This window comes from Girardinichthys multiradiatus, chromosome 2 (assembly GCF_021462225.1).
Source record: "Girardinichthys multiradiatus isolate DD_20200921_A chromosome 2, DD_fGirMul_XY1, whole genome shotgun sequence".
Taxonomy (NCBI): domain Eukaryota; kingdom Metazoa; phylum Chordata; class Actinopteri; order Cyprinodontiformes; family Goodeidae; genus Girardinichthys; species Girardinichthys multiradiatus.
In genome coordinates this window covers 45188534-45205833 of record NC_061795.1, presented here as the reverse complement: position 1 = coordinate 45205833, position 17300 = coordinate 45188534, and the positions used below count along the sequence as shown (strand labels likewise).

The 17300-nt window shown below is 42.0% G+C and overlaps 1 protein-coding gene across 1 annotated transcript in view; it reads right to left on the bottom strand.

The window, feature by feature from the left end:
- st3gal2 (ST3 beta-galactoside alpha-2,3-sialyltransferase 2) overlaps positions 1–17300 on the bottom strand; it is a 32329-nt gene that overhangs the window by 12846 nt on the left and 2183 nt on the right. The window contains exon 2 of the mRNA XM_047391550.1: positions 161–220. Within this exon, the coding sequence (XP_047247506.1) occupies positions 161–220 (60 nt within the window). The remainder of the gene's footprint in view (positions 1–160; positions 221–17300) is intronic.

Sequence of the window (17300 nt, the reverse complement as noted above, 5' to 3'; positions counted from 1 at the left end):
GGGAAATTAACTACAAGGCTGGCAGTAGATAAACAGGACACAAAATAACTAAACAGCCAGCCAGGTCTCTAAAAAATCAAATATAACGCATTCTCTCCCCTCCTGATGTTTCTGATAATGCAAAGCTGAGCATGCTGAGTACAACTTAAAGATAAAATACCTGGAAGAGCCTGAGCAGCACCTGCTGGATGTTGTGTGGTTTAAACTGAGGCTGTAACATCTGCAGACACATTCAGAGACTTTGGTTAGAGTGTTCCTGAGGAGCTAAATTACTTACACTGAAGGGTATCTGTGAGCTTCATTTGGAAAATATGACAGTGCTGGAAATGCTGAACTCTGCAAAGTGTCTCACTTAATTCTCAGTTCAATCAGTTCTAATGATACATTAGTGAGTCCATTTGTCTAATCTCCATTTTCACCACAGCATCAACATAGAACAATTAAAAGAAGACTTAGGGTGTTTTCACACTTGCCACTTTTGGTCCGCTTTAAACGGACCAGAGTTCGTTTACCCCCTTGGTCCGGGCCTTTCGTGCAGGTGTGAATACACTCAAGCGAAACCTGGTCCGGACCAAACAACTGGACCAACACCCACTTTTTGAGGTGGTCTCGGTCCGCTTCCAAACGGACTCTGGTGCGGTTCGCTTGAATACAAACCGGCCCCGATCTGAACCAACTACAAAACGCGTACGTCTCTTTGGACATAAAAAGCCACCGTAGCCAGTAGCAAAGGTGTATGTTGTAAGGTAATCATACCTGATAAGCTGTGTGTTGCTAAGCAACGCTACTGGCTTGTTGCGGGACAAGATACGTAGAGAACGTCGGCGTTCAGCACGCATTCTCCGACGGGGTTCCAACATTATAAATGGAGCGTCTCAAAGTCTGTGTTAAATGAGCTGCTCTTCAACCTCACAATAATATGCAGCTTTAATAACGGCATAAATATGCAGAACAGAGGAGCTGAACGCAGCACGTCTACAGATGTTTTCCTACATTTCCGGGTCTGTGCTCTGTCCCGCCCCCTTCATTTCTGTCCAATAGGAGCAATGATCGTCACCCGCGTGGCTTTGTTTACAAGTAATAGTTCACTTGCAAAAAGTACAATGTGAAAACAAACCGCAGCAAATGAAAAAAAGAAAGTTCGCTTTTGGTCCGGACCAAACAAGCGGACCAAAGGACTTTCCTGGTGTGAATACACCCTAAGGATCGGTTTTTTGGAAGGGAGAGATTAAAAACAATCTTCTCTCTAAAAGCATGTATTATATTTGCAAATCTACATCTGAATGAAGCACCAGACCTCTAGAACCATGCCCAGTGGACATCTGAGTCCAAATGTAAATGTTTTGGCTAAAATGTGCAGCACCATGTTTGGGCTGATAATGTGGGCTCATTTTGCAGCTAAAGGACCATTGCATCCTGCAGTCACTGAGTCGACCTTGAACTCCTCTGTTACCAAAGTATTTAAAAGTCAAATGAGAGGTAATCTGTCTGAAAGCTGAAACCTGGCCCTGAGAGGGTCATCCATCCATCCATCCATCCATCCATCCATCCATCCATCACGTACATCACCTACTGCTGCAGGGCCTCCTTCCCATGGTATATGCTTGAAAAAGCCCCAATGCAGCTGCCCAGGAAGTTCTTTTTTTTTTTTAAAAAGGGATAGTAAGGATTCTAATAATTTTTAAAATAAATCTAAATGCATAGGGTTAAAGCCAGAGGCTAATTGTCATTTTTTGTCAACTTAAACAAGTTGATGGTCCGGTATAAGAAAAAACTAACCAAACAAATGATATTTGAAATCTGATTTTCCAGGAACCTTATTTTTAAGAGTTGGGAGTTCATTTGGTATATAGTTCCAGGTATGAAATAATCAATTTAATTATTTATTTAGCCTAAAAGCCCTTTCATGAATAGAGTTGTGCAATCTCCTCAACAGCTTGCTCCAGCTGACATGCCCAAATATGTTCTGTTTAGCAAATTCTTGCAGTGGGGTTAGGCTATGAAAGAGCTTAAGTACTTGAATAAAAGCAATATGCTTAACAGCATTATTTCAATAGAACAATTTAACAATCCATGTTATGTTTCTGCCTTTCAGAGTGTTTAATGATGGGTTTAAATGACCTGGAGAAACGTGTCGATTTTATGTAGGGAGTTCAAAGTTAATGGTGTTTATCCAAAGATCTCTAACTCAAAATGTGCTCTTTATTCATCCATTAACCAACAGATTAACCAACAGGTTAATTGTTACACTTTCATATTTAAATTGTTGAACTATTTCCAGCCTTCTTTCTAGCCACTGACCTTTACCAACTACTGTAACTCATCTGGATGTGGAGGAACAATGTGCTTACTCCGAGCTCTTCCCTCACCTTATCTCATAAGCAGTTTGGCAACCCTGAGGCCAAGCTTGAATGTCCTTGACTCAAGCAGATAAAAAACTGGGCACAGAAAGTCAACATCCCGTCAAACACGACAGGAAATCTATAACAGACTGGCTGAAAAAGATTTTAAAAATCCAAGTGCTGCAATAATCCAGTCAAGGTCCAGACCTCAGTTTCATGGCAAACAGAAATGTTTGCAAACCTCAATGAACTGAATCAATGTTGGAATGAAGAGCAGTGCAGATGCTGCTGGATCGCGGGGTGCACTTAGTTTTTCATTTTCTCCGAGCTTAACATTTTTGTTAAATAAATGACAGTGTGTTGGTGTTAAATAAAGACCTAGCAAGTAACAGATATTTTTTGATCATGTTGAGGCAACTTAGGAACCTAAAACTTTAGAGGATGTACTTTCTTTATACCTCCTCATTGGTGTGACTGTCGCCTCCGTTTCTCCTACACAGCAGTCTTCATTTCATTTCACACTCTTTTGCCACCACTGCCTTTGCAACCCCTATTGGCCTAAATTCTCCCAACACAGATTTCTTTCACTAAGGTTTGCATCCTCTCCAACGCTCTCCAGGCACTCAGGTCTAATTCCTTTTCCTTAATTTCCCTTGCTTTCTCTTTGTTGCTCCTCCTCCTTCCTTTGTTCTTCTTCATCTCTCTGGGATCCAAGTGCACCATGCAGCTCGTCAGCAACTGGTAATCTTTATTTTACTCCCTCTTGCTTTGTTTTCATGTCTCTGAATTTATGCTCCTTGTCTTCCTAACACAGTGCTGTGAAAAAGTGTTTGGTCCCTTACAAATGTCTTCTGTTTTTGCTTTTTTTGTCACATTTAAACATATCAGATCATCGAATAAATTACAATATTGGATAAAGATAACCTGAATAAATACAAAAGGCAGATTTAAAATTATGATTTAATTCATTAAGGGAAAAAAAGCTAAACACTTGGCTCTTTCTGAAAAGTTATGGTTAAATCATGACACCTGGGATTAAACTACAGTTTTGAGAAAGCTGAGATTAATTCCACAAGCCAAACCCAGACCTGATTATCACCTAACCTGCAAATATTATAAACAATTTAAATAGAACCTCTAATTTATTTATAAAAATCTGTAGAAAAAGCAATATCTTTGATATCTACCAGTCAGGGTACAAAGCCATTTCTAGGACTTTGGCAGCAAACCAAAGCGAGAGCCATAGTCTGGAGAAAACATGCAGCAGTGGAGAACCTTCCCAGGAGAGGCTGGTCAAACAAAATCACTCCAAGATCACATTAATGACTTAGCCAGGAAGTCACAAAACAACCTAGAACAAGATCTTAAGCCCTGCAGGCCTCACTTGGCTCAGTTAAGGTCAGAGTTCAAGATTCAACAATAAGAAGGAGAGACTGAGCAAAAATGGCATCCAGTGGAGAGTTCTAAGGCCAAAAACACCGCTGACCCAAAAGAGCGTAAAGCTCACGTTTACCAAAAAACATCTTGATGATCTCCAAGACATTTGGGAAAATATTTTGTTGACTGAAGTGGGACATTTGGGAGGGGTGGGACCGGCTACATCTGACATAAAACTAACGCAGCATTTCAGAACAGAACATCCTATTGACAGTCAAACATGGTGGTGGTAGTATGATGGTTTGGAGCTGATTTGTTTCCTTAAGACCTGAACAACTTTACACAACTGATGGAATCATGAATGTTGCTCTCTACCAGAACATCCTGCAGGAGATAGTCCAGCTATCAATACAAAACCTTAAGCCTAATCACACTTTGGTTCTGTAGCAGAACAATGGTCCAAAGCATAGTAGCAAGGCCTCCTCTGAATGCCTCCTAGCCAAAGTCTATACTTGAATTCAAGATACTGTAGCATGACCTATAATTTGGCCAAAAACCCCCAGGACTGTGCTTTAGTGCTCCAGGCGCTTCGAAAGAAGTTTCCTGGTGTGGGGTTTTTGGACGCTCCAGCTTCAGTCTCTGCTGGAGGTCCACCAACTCCATCAAGACAAGCTCCAGTGCCTAATCCGGGCCCACCTGCAACTTCTCCGGGCCCAGCTGCAGCTTCTCCGGGCCCACCTGCACCTTCTCAGGGCTCTCCTGCGGCATCTCCGGAGCCATCTGCTGTTTTCCCGGACTCCAGCGGTTTTTGCACTGCTTCCCAGAATGATTGTGGGTCCAAGTATTCTGTGCCTCAGCCGGCTGTTAAGCTTCCAGAGCCCCGGCTGACTGCCCAAAAGACGGTTTCCCAGCTAGCCGACAAGCCTCCTATCCAAGCTCCAGAGTTCCGAGAGGGGTTCAAGGATGAATCGTCTCTAGTTAAGCCTCCAGAGCCCCAGCATGCCGTCGAGCCTTCAGAGCCCCAGCATGCTGTCAAGTCTTCAGAGCCTCAGAATGACTCTAAGACATTTGACTACGACCCAGACCTTGACCCAGACTCCAAGTCTTCCAACTGCGACCAAGACTCCAAGTCCCCAGAGACCTGGCATGACAGCAAGACTGCAGACTTCAATACAGACTTCAAACCCCGAGACTCCATGACCGACTTTCTGACTGACTTCAAGTCTTTAGACTCTCAGCCATCATACTTTCAGCCATCAGACTTTCAACCTGACTCCAAGCCTCCTGAGTTCCTGCTTGATCTCAGACCTCCTGACCGAGGGCCCTCTACTCGGCTCGGCCGAACCTCCAAGACGCCGGTCTACCAATAAGCATCTTTGTGGGTACACCTGGTCTAGGCGCCGGCCTCGCAAACTTCACCCCAACCTCCGTCCTAAGGGTCCTCTACGCTCCGCGGCCGACCTCCTGATCTGCCATCCCGAGGGTCCTCTACTCGGCGTAGCCGACTTCCAGACATCCTGCTCCAAGGGTCCTCTACGCTCCGTGATAGACCTCCAGATCATCTGCCCCTTCGTCGCCGGCCTTCTGGACTTTGTTTTGTTTGGACTTTGATCTGCTTTTGTGACTTGTTTTTGTTTTCTTGGACCTTGATCTGACCCTGTGGCTTATTTTCTGTTTCTTGGACACTAGATTTTCCCCTAATGGGTTATTTTTGTTTTTGGACTTTTGCCCTCCTTCCGATGCCCCCTCCGCTCACCCTGGTCGGGTTGTTTTTTGTGTTGTGGACTCTAAAGGTCGTCTGGCATCCAACCTTGCCCCTGTTTAGTTCTTCCTAGAATTACTATTTATGTTAGTTTATGTTTAGGTTTCTTTTCCCTCAAGTTGTCTTTAGTTTAGTGCTCCCTTCCAGTCTCTGCATTGTCTAGCTCCTGTTTCCATAGTAACATATTCCCTCAGTTCCCTGCAGCCCGGTCCACACCTGTTTCCACTATTCCTCTGATCACCTTAGCCTTCCTTTCATTGGTCCATTCTCCTCCTCTCCCTGCTTACATACCTGGTTGTACTCATCATTCCCCGCTGGTTCCTCGTGTAATGTCCTGTCTCTCCTCGAGCTCCTCATGTTTCCCTGCATTTGTGCTACGGAGTATTTTTTCCCAGCGAACCTGTAAGTGCTGACTACATGCCTTATTAAAACTGATCTACTTTGCAACATCCCGAGCCCTAATCCCTGTTTGCATTTTGGTCCAAAACCACTTCAGACCGTGACAATAATATTCAAACGTGGCTGAAGTAAAATGTTTCTGCAAAGCAGAGTGGGTCAAAATTCCTCAGCGTTGATGTTAAACAGTCATTTCCAGTTAGTTTCCAACTCTTGATGTCAGTTGTTGTTGCCGAGGCAGCGTACCATAAATCCCACCCACTCCCATCTGACTGGGCAAAATAAAACACTTCATCCAATATGATACAAACCCAAACAAGATTGACACTTAGCACAAATCAAAAAGTAGGTTGTGAACCTGCCACACCTTAAGCAAACTTAGGTAACATTCAAGGCACGTGGTAAAATGACCTGTTTTTATTCTAGGTGTTCTGAACAGGTATGAACTACTTTTAAACCTGATACATTTTTAAATGACATAGTATTTTATCTTTTTTTAAAGTATTTTATCTTTTTAAAATACATTTATTATATTTATCTTTCATATTTATTCCACTTTTTACGGTTTTTATTCCACTTTTTATCAATTACACATTGCTTTTTTATATAAATGGTATTACTATGAACTATTTACTATGACGTTTGTACTATATAGCAGTGTTCAAACTGGGGTACATCCTCCCCTTTCTAAAGGGTCTAGATGTCCTCCTCTGACTATACTGAGTCTTGGATAAGTGTTTGCTTTTAGAGCTTTTTGTAGATTTGCCTTGAAAATTAAGGTTTAACTGAATCACCATGCCATGATGCACTATAGTTACGGGTTCCTCTGTAGGATTTCCACTTTGGTCATAGGTAAAACATAAAACTGGTTTCTTTTCATGCTTTTATTTTCGTATTTTAGATAAATCGCTGTTCAGATTTGAGCTTGTTGAAGCTATGTGCTCAACATCTGTTTCCTCAAACATATTGCCCTCTGCTTCACTAGATGTTGCTTGCATTGGATTTTCATCTTGTGCTCCTTCATTTGTTTCGATCAACTCTGATTCATTTTCAGATAAGTGAGATTCTTCACTTCCTGACTGATGGATTATCAGTAATGTGACCTGTAGTTCTGACACCTGTTGTAAGTTCGCTAATGTTCAGGGGTTGACAGGTATGTTCATAGTCAAAATCAGAATCTGATAAAGAGGAAGCATCAGACCTGTGATCTGGAGACAACTGCCTTCTTTTAAACTGATGTTCAGAGTGCCTCGTTGTGACAAGGGGGTTTCTCAAACCTCTCAGAAGGTTCTTTTTGCTCAGACAACCGAACCAGATAACCTATTGGCAGAAGATAATCTCTGTGTAAGGTTTTGACACTGCCATTTCTGTCTTCTGGTCGAACTCTGTAAACAGGCCAGTTTTTAATAACAAATAGGGGGTAGGTTTCCAGCGATCTTGCAATTTATGTTTTCCTGTCAGGCCAACATTTTTAACCCCTGTCACTTTCCATTAGTGCTTGATCCCTGACACGTTGATCATAACTAGCCTTGTCTCTGAGATGATTTTTGTTAGCTGTTTCAGTAGCCAGCTGATTGCACAAAGGCCACAGAGGAGAAAGCCCAACTAATTAACTAGCCATCACCAGCTCCTTTAAATTCGGTTTTAATACTCTGCACAAGTCTGCAAAACTACTAAACTTCGCCGTGATTATTGAGATCGCCATTTCAGTCTGAAATACGACAACAAAGAATAACATTGTTATAACCATTAGAGTTGGACAGAAAAATCATCTGTTGACCAGAATCTGATGACTCTCAGCCCGACTGGACCCAACTGGTGACTGCCGGGTCAGAAACCCAAAAATTCTCCCCTTTGTCAACCCGTCAACAAACATCTGCAGCTGATTCAGGATGCAGGAGAGTGACAGGAAGCGAGATTAAGGAGCAGATAACAGGAAGGCAGAACGGAGTACGTTGACAACCGTTTGGAAATCTCGGGGTTAAGGTAAGGATCTACATCCTGAAGGAAACACAGAAACTACTGTTTTAGTTTAGCTAGCCATGCTAGCTGTGCCAATGGCCATTATATGATGCTATGACTGAGGTCATGCTGTTTCCATCCAGTTCTGGCATCTCTTCACTGGCTTCAGGTTCATTTCTGAATACATTTTAAAATAATTTTATATGCTTTTAGTCAAGTCAAGTTTATTTATGTAGAGCTTTTCAGCAACAAGGCACTCAAAGCGCTGTACATAAGGAAAAACATTACAATGATACAGAAAATCAAATGCAGAAAAACAAATCAAATGACATTAATAATCCTTGGGAGTTTACTGGTCAGAGCTGGTTCTAATCCAATCTTTCTAATAGAGGTAATTAGCTCATTAAGTCCTCTATGGTAAGGAATTTATCCTGTGCTAGAAGAAAGGTCCAAACTTTCAAATACTAATAATATTTGGTTCTCACTGATATGAAATAATTGTAATAAAATCCTTCTGAGAAATCTAAAAATCTATGGTCATTGGTGTAAAAACAGCTTTAGTCCAAATTTTCAAATACTAATATTTGGCTTTCGCTGGTAATCCTTCTGAGAAATCTGAAAATGTATGAAAAGTAATGAAATCACATATTTAGGTAAAGTAAGATAGGAGATTTAGTGCTCTCAGAGGTCAGTAGATCAGATGCCTTCACTGATTCCCACATGATGCAAGGTCAGAGGTCACAGAGCCTTCTCTGTTGCAGGTGAACGGTTTACCACTGCATGTCAGACATGCTCCCGCCGGGTATGTTTTTATTGCGATTGTTTTCCTCATCGCTGGTGATTTCTGTATTTTATTCTGTGTCGTCTGCTGGTTTGTTGTGCTGCACAGCCCTCTGGTTGGCCTGTTTAATGTTGTGTTACGGTAAAGAATGTTTAAAATGCAATTATAAAATAGGATGTCTTTATGTGCAACACAGCGTGACAGCTCCTCTTATAAACAGTGAATCAAAGCTGAAGCAGGAAAGCTAGGACGTTTTACTGAATGTTGTCCGGTATCAGCAGGTCAAAGGTTAACCCAAAATGAAGACCAGAAAACGGGTTGGCGCATCCCCATTCATTTTTTAAAATCTTTTCTGTTCTAAAGAAAACAACTGGATCTCGTTACACATGTCTGCTGTAAATTTTGAGGTAATTTTTATCATACTGAGAGAATCTTTTACCGGCCCATGCCTACACCCCAACTAGATCCATGATGAACAGGAAATAGTTTGTAGATTTAGCTGAAAGCCACTCCTGGTTGTTTGTTGGTACCAGATGCTCTCCTCATTGGGCTCGAGGAGTTCGACATGGACCCGGTCCGAGCTGTCAGAGGGCGAGAGGCAGAGCGGCAGTCCAGCACAGGGTCAAATGAACCTCTAAAGGATTTAGGATCTTCCACAGGGGGGATCAATGCTGAGTTTAATGGTAGCCTGGGTGATAGCTGTGGACACCCCCCCTGCTGCTGGGCTCCTTAAAAATAAGGAACTATTATTTTAATGAGCCGTTTAGGCTCCCCTCAATCGCTCTCATACCCTGTCATTGCTCAGTTCATGGATAATTATTGACTGTTAACTGCAGAAAAACTAGACGTAACAGATTTTTACACAATTTTAGCTAATTTACACCTCAATAAACCTAAACAGTTGACAGAAGCAACCTTTTCAAAACTACTGTTGTCCTTTGAAGTCCATTGTGACAAGAATGTGAATACAGCCTAATTATGAGGCTTTTTATAAAATAATTAATCTAGTAAATGTTAGAAGAAAAGTCTGATTGTGGCTGTGGGGTTTATTCAATTGATTAAACAACAGCAGTGTTTGTTTGGAAAATATTGGTATCAAAAGATATTTAAATTCAGGTTTCTGTATTAAAACAGAAAAGAGGGTTAAAAGTTCTTCATGATGATGTGACAGACATCAAGCTGCTGGATCATGATGTGGACGTCCATCCTTCCTTTTGCTGTACCCGCCTAGACTTTGCAGGGTCATGGATGCTTAGCAGTCAATGGGCAAGAGGCGGAGTACACCCTGGTCACCAGTCACAACTGAGGGCAGTATTGGGTCATCCCTCCAAAAAGTTGAATTCAAGTTTTCCTATAACATTCATGACCACATGTATATAAAACCCCAACTCTTATGCATGAAGTTTGCTTCTAAAGACATTTGTAAAAAAGTGGGTTGCCCACAGGAGCTCAGTGAATTCCACCATGGTACCATGATTGGATGCCAGCTGTGCTATAAGTCCAGTGATGACATTTCTTCGTTACTAAATATCCCACAGTCAGCTGTTAAAGGTATTATAAGAAAGTGAAAGTGACGGGGAACAGCAGAAAGTCTGTCACAAAGTGATAGGACATGTAACTCAGAGCCGGGTCAGAGGGAGCTGAGGTGCACAGTGCGCAGAGGTCAACTTTCTGCAGAGTCAACAGCTACAACCTTCCAAACGTCATGTGGCTGAGTAAGCATGCTGTCACTGGACTCTAGAGCAGTGCAGACGTGTACTCTGTAATGACAGATCATACCTTCCTGTCTGGTCATCACATGGATCAGTCTGGGTTTGGCAGTGACCAGGAGAGTGCTTTGTGTCCAATTTAAAGTCAGTGCAGAGGGGATTATGGGGTGGGACTGTTTTTCAGGAGATGAGCTTGGTTCCTTAGTTCTAGTGCAATGGTGATGACGCTGAAAGACATTTTAGAAATGATTGTGCTCTCAATTTTCTGGGAAGGGCTTGCGGATGCCCCCTTCCTATTCCAGCATGTAATTGTTTTCAAATAATAATGCACTGTAAAAGGCCACGAGTTGTTAGATTATATTGACCTCATCTATACCGGATGATTGTTTTTGTGCTTCAGGACTGCATGAAAAACTCAGGGATAAAGACAGTGAAGTGATGCAGAGAGAACATTTCACCCTCAGGATTGTGAGATTATTTGCACATTAATATTGTTTGGACGGAAGATTTTGTCTCGGGAAGTAGTAATTAACTGAAAAACGTTTAAATCTGCAGATGTTTGTCCCTTCCTCTCCTTTCTGTCAGGCTGCAGCAGAAACAGAGCAGCAGGCAGATACTTTTTCATTTTAAGTTGCCGACCCTTTCTCCCTCCCAGCCATCCATTAACTCCAGTTAAGTTAAAATGGATTTATTGATTGGAGCGGTGGCGATCTGCTGACTGCTGTGAGTCGGGTCACTTTTCAACAGAAGAGGACTAATAAATTCTCAAAAGCTGCAGCTCAAATCAGTGCCTTTCCCTAATAGCACAGGCCTCAAGGTGATAATCCGCACAAATGGTTAATTTGGTAAAAGTGTTTTTCTTCTGACCAGACAGCTTATGCAAACAGAAGGGTGGGACTGGTTGCCTTACAGGACCACTAGCAGGTTGGTTCTACTAAAGGGGGATAAAATGATTTACTTGTTATGATCCTTGGGTGTTTAAGCTTTGGATTTCTGTAGATGTGTTTCTTTCCTTGTTTATATTCTCAGTGTTACTATTTTAGTTCATACCAATGTCTTAGTTTATTGTCTACAGTTAGAGATGTTCTGTTACATTTCTTCCCGGTGTTTCTCTCCGTCTGCTCCTGTTCAGGTCTCTCTCTCCCTTCATTGGTCTCTGCTGTCCCTCATCTCCTCCTCATCACACTCACCTGCTTGCCCTGTCCCTCTGTGTACAGATTTTTCTCTGGTTGTCTCCTGGTTTAAAGTGAATTTGTCAAATGAAGTTGTTAAAGGGATAAAGAATTTCACATGATCATAAATGTTTTAAAATGATTCCTCTGCTGCATTTTTTTTTCACACATAGAATAGAGTATAAATATTTAATATAGTCCCACAGGGGGAAATTCAGGTGTATCAGCAGCAAACTGAAAGGCAAGGTAGAAAATATAAAAACAAAAAAGAGAATGAACAAAACTGATAATTTACAACCTAAAATACTGTACAGTTATTAAAAATATCATACTGAGATTAAATAAATGTGGAACTAAGTAGGGTAATTTGAAAAACGTACAAAACGTGCATGTGTGTTTGCTCATAAATAGCAACAACAGACAGGGATGTAAACACTTATTGAGTCTGTTGGGAGCAGTGAAGGTTATAAAGTGTAACAGCTGCTGGGAGGAAGGATCTGAGATAACGCTCCTTTGTGTATCTAGGATCATCCGAGGTATGTTAAGTTTTAGGTCAGTAGCTGCATCAGCGACGGTCCAAATCTCTGTAAACCTCAAACATTATTCTTCCTATTCCTATTTCTCATCCTCACGTGTTTCTTTTCTTGTTTGTTGCCTTCCTTTGGCAGCACAACTTCATGACTTGGCAGCTGCTGGCCTGCAGTTTTCTGCCATCTCCAAAAGCTGAGCTGAGGCCACAGCTGGTCATCACACAGCTCAAACTATCGGTTAAAAAGCTCCCGCAGCAGAAAGAATGCCACATAAGATCCATATAGGAACATAGGAGGAGGCATTCATGCTTTCTATCTGCTTCCAACATTCCTCTGTGGCATATTTGTTGCTTTTTCCATCGATCCACTGGCAGGAACACAGACGGAGCATGTACTTCTTGTAAGAGGGATTGCTTGTCTTGGTAATGAGTGAAGATGAGGAGGTGATTATGATGCATTACTCCCCTTAAGCTGGACCCCTAATAAAGCTATATCCTTCATGAAGATGACTGCACTGCCACAGCCCAAACTTACAAATATAAAATGTTCAAAGGAGCTTTACAAGGTGTCAAAAAGGTATTTATGTTGCGGCTTCTGAAAATAATGTGAGGCTGATGCTGGAGTCAGGTTAAGAAGTAAGTACTCACCCTAAGGTTTAATGTTAGAAATATATTTTGGGTAATTTGGAGAAATAGAGGTGCTTTGGGTGCATTCTGTTTACTGCTCCCACAAAGGGTTATTAGCCAGGGCTGCACGCTATATAGAAAACATGCGATATGCATTATTATTGGTAAATGTTGCCATGACGATATGACTTGCAATCAATAAATAATTAAAAAGTGTTACTTCCTTCCTGATTTAGGTTAATAGCAAACATAGACCCGGATAGTGAGCAGTCTATCCAGCTTCTAAAAACTAATAAATGTATTATTTTCATCTCAACAAGGTTTTATTGAAAAATTACTTTGGGCACGTCTGCTTAGTTGTATTTAGGTTATGACTTGACCCTCTTATTATCTCGTTCTCTTGTAAAACATGTTCATGCCGCATTTAACTACTAGTGTCAAAATATCTTACAGGTACTCAGATAGTTAACATTTATTGCAGCCCAGGCCGTTTTTTGCGATATGCATAATCCGTACAGTGATACTGCGATGATGATAAACTTGTGATATTTTGTGCAGCCTTATATTCAATTCAAATTAAATTTAAAAATACTTTATTGATCCCAAAGGGAAATGAAATGTTATAGCTCATATTCTGCAGGTTTCTCCAAAGAGTCGTTGTAGATGCTGATGGCTGTGGGCAGGAAGGATCTCCTGTAGAGGTCTGTCTTACAGCAGATCTGAAGAAGCCTCTGACTGAAGACACTCTGTTGTTGTACAACAGTCTCATGAAGCGGATGCTCAGGGTTCTCCAATTCAAATTTTTCAGTATTGTTTCATTTATATCAGACATCCATGTTTTCAGATATGTTAGAACAACACACCAGCTTTTAAAGGGTGTCCTAATTGTTTCACAGGACTGCTTCTAGTAGAAGATCAACAAAATAAGCCAAATCTTATATATCATTACTTTGAGGAGATTTTAAGAGGGGATTTTTATTTTAATTTATTCCTAAACTGTCATTGTACCTCTTGTTAACATTGTTGGTTCAATCTGGTTGGATTTATACTAATTGATGTGGTGTTTATAAAGTTTAAAAAAACAATAAAGATGTTGCTGGAAAAAAGTACACCCATATTTGACCTGTAAACAAATAACTAATCTTTATCAACTCTTAAAAAACAAACTTAACACGACATTTATTTATTTAGGGCTGAATTGTGGTGCAGTTGGTGACACTGTGGCCCTGCAGCCAGAAGGTCCTGAGTTTTAATCCCTGCCTGGGGTCTTTCTGCATGAAGTTTGCATGTTCTCCGCCTACATGCGTGGGTTCTCTCCAGGTACTCCGGTTTCCTCCCAAAGACCAAAACCACGACTTTTAGCTAAATCAGTTACAGGGGTTGTCCTGAGGTATGAGTGTGTGCTCATGGTTGCTTGCTTCCCCTCCTTTCTTCAATCATCCCTGAAGAAAGGATGCAGCCACCACCATTTATAGAAGAGATTTTTGTCCAGTTTAGAAGAAAAACGTGACACCATCTAAAACTACAGAGACTGACTGGAACCCGTGAGTGCATGTTGAGTGTGACAGAAAAGCCGAGACTTGATCTGTTGAGCTCCACATAATGACTTGAAGCGCTGGAATCTGCAAGCTGTTCAAAGTTCAGAGTTCGAGAGCCCAACTGACTGCATTTCAAAGGCTCCCAGGTTTTCCATGTTCTATGTTGCGTGTTTAGTCTGTAATAGTTTTATGTGGGATTATGTGCAGTGCTCAGCTGGTGGCAGACAAACAAACATGGTGAAAGCTGTTAATCATTGAGCTTTAGAGGAGCAGCAAAGGAGATTTTGTTATCTTTAGACAGACTCAGGCCTGTCGTTTCCTGCGCCTGCAGTGTCTGTGCTGGATGAGGGACCAAGTTGACACACATCAATTCATATCGATTCTTCCATCTTCTGCATTCTTATGTTTATTACTTGTGCACATATTTTGCTATATTTTTATTTATTTATCATCTGGTTTTAATGTGAGATGTTTATTGTTGTTTTAGGTGCTTATAAAGAAATGAAAAATTATTTAACTGATCTTTAATTTTAAGATTTAAAACTTTAAAAAATGAAACCATCAAACTTACAGACAAAAAAAAAACGATGTTTGTAACAACAGCACTGGTATAGTTAAATCCAGCCTTAGCAGTTCTTAACCCAGATCAGAAATACTATTTAAGGGTGTCGATGCATAAGCACTATTGTTTAATACACCTGTCACAGTGCAAAAAATATACAAATTAAAATGTGCTAGGGCTGCATGGTGGTGCAGTTGGTAGCACTTATGCCTTGAAGCAAGAAGGTCCTGGGTTCGACTCCTAGCCGGGGGTCTTTCTGCATGGAGTTTCGATGTTCTCCCTGTGCATGCATGGTTTCTCACCAGGTACTCCGGCTTCCTCCCCCAGGCCAAAGATATTCCTTTTAGGTTAATTGGTCTCTCTAAATTGCCCTTAGGTGTATGAATGAGTGTGTCCATGGTTGTTTATGTGTTGACCTGCGATGGACTGGCGACCTGTCCAGGGTGTACCCCGCCTCACACCCATAGACTGCTGGAGATAGGCACCAGCTTCCCCGATGACCCACTATGGAAGAAGCAGTATAGAAAATGACTGACTGATGACGGACTAAAATGTGCTTCTTTGTTGTAAATAGTGTTTTGTTTTCTTAGTAGGCACTGTACAGTGTTTACAAAATTCCCAAAATGTAAAAAAATAAGGAAATTTTGATAAAATTAGTACAAATCCCAGCTCTGTTTGGAGCTCCATAGCTTAGCCATACTTTCCAGCAGATACCCAAAGCTCCAACTGCTACCCGAACACCTGAAAAGAAGGGAATCACCACAGGAACCAGTGACTGCATTTTCTAGATCTCTGGTGCTTCTGCAGCTTCTTTTTTACATCTGTGGCCTCCATAGGCGCTGTAAAATTTGATCTATAATATCATTTCTGATTAGAAGTTGAACTAAACTGATAATGACATAAGAATACTTCTCAATGAGAAGCAGTGCTGTCTTTTTACTGGTTTCCTAAAACTTTCAGTACTGTTCATCCCTTGATTTTTAACTTTTCTGGGTTTTTTCTAGAAAAGCAATTCAGTGGTTTCTAAATATGTTATACGTGAAACCCAGGCCAATCAGATTGATGGTTCAACTCCTACTCAAAATAAGTCCATTAGGGAGTTCCACAAGGTTGAGTTCTTGGACCATTTCTGTTTTCTTGATATAAATATAAAGCAGAGTATTCTAAACCTAGTTTTTCATTTCTATGCTGATAATACATTAATTTACTGCTGCACATCTACTCCTAAAAAGCTGTTTGATTAGTACTTCTAACAGGCCTTTGACACAGTATAATCCGGTGCCTCTTGGGGTCCCCAGGCTCCGCTTCCTCCACTGAGGAAGCGGAGCCCGGGGACCTTGGGGTGGCCTCTCCAATCTCTGGTGCTGAGGTCACAGAGGTAATTAAACAGCTCCTCGGTGGTAAGGCCCCGGGAATGGATGAGATTCCTTAAGGCTCTGGATGTTGTAGGGTTGTGTTGGTTAACGCAACTCTGCAGCATTGCGTGGACATCGGGGGCAGTTCCACTGGATTGGTGGACCGGGGTTGATGGTCCCCCTACCCAAAAAGGGAGACCGTAGAGTGTGTTCTAACTATAGGGGAGTCACACTCTTAAGCCTCCCTGGTAAGGTCTATTTGGGGGTTGTGGAGAGGAGGGTCTGTCGGAAAGTCGAACCTCGGATTCAGGAAGAGCAGTGTGGTTTTCGTCCGGGCGGTGGAACACCAGACCAGCTCTATACCCTCAGCAGGGTCCTGGAGGGTGCATGGGAGTTCGCCCAACCAGTCTACTTGTGCTTTGTGGACTTGGAGAAGGAGTTCGACCGTGTCCCTCGGGAAATCTTATGGGGGTACTGCGGGAGTATGGGGTACCAGGCCCTTTGATACGGGCTGTTAGGTCCCTGTATGACCGGTGTCAGAGCTTGGCCCGCATTGCCGGCAGTAAGTCGGACTCGTTTCCAGTGAGGGTTGGACTCCACCTAGGTTGTCCTTTGTCACCAATTCTGTTCACAACTTTTACGGACAGAATTTCTAGGTGCAGCCAAGGTGTTGAGGGGATTCGTTTTGGTGGCCGTAGGATTGCGTCTCTGCTATTTGCGGATGATGTGGTCCTATTGGCTTCATCAGCTCGTGATCTACAGCTCTCACTGGAGCAGTTTGCAGCCGAGTGTGAAGCGGCCGGGATGAGAATCAGTACCTCCAACTCCGAGGCCATGGTCTTAAGCCAGAAAAGGGTAGAGTGCCTTCTCCGGGTCAGGGCGGAGGTCCTGCCTCAAGTGGAGGAGTTCAAGTATCTTGGGGTCTTGTTCATGAATGAGGGAAAAATGTAGTGGTAGATCAATAGATGGATCAATGCTGCATCAGCAGTGATGTGGGAGCTGTACCAGTCTGTCATAGTAAAGAGAGAGCTGAGTCAAAAAGCGAGGCTCTCGATTTACCGGGTGATCTACGTTCCTGCCCTCATCTATGGTCAAGAGGTTTGGGTCATGACCGAAATCAGAGGTCACAGATACAAGCAGCCAAAATGAGTTTCCTCCTCAGGGTGTCTGGGCTCTCCCTTAGAGATA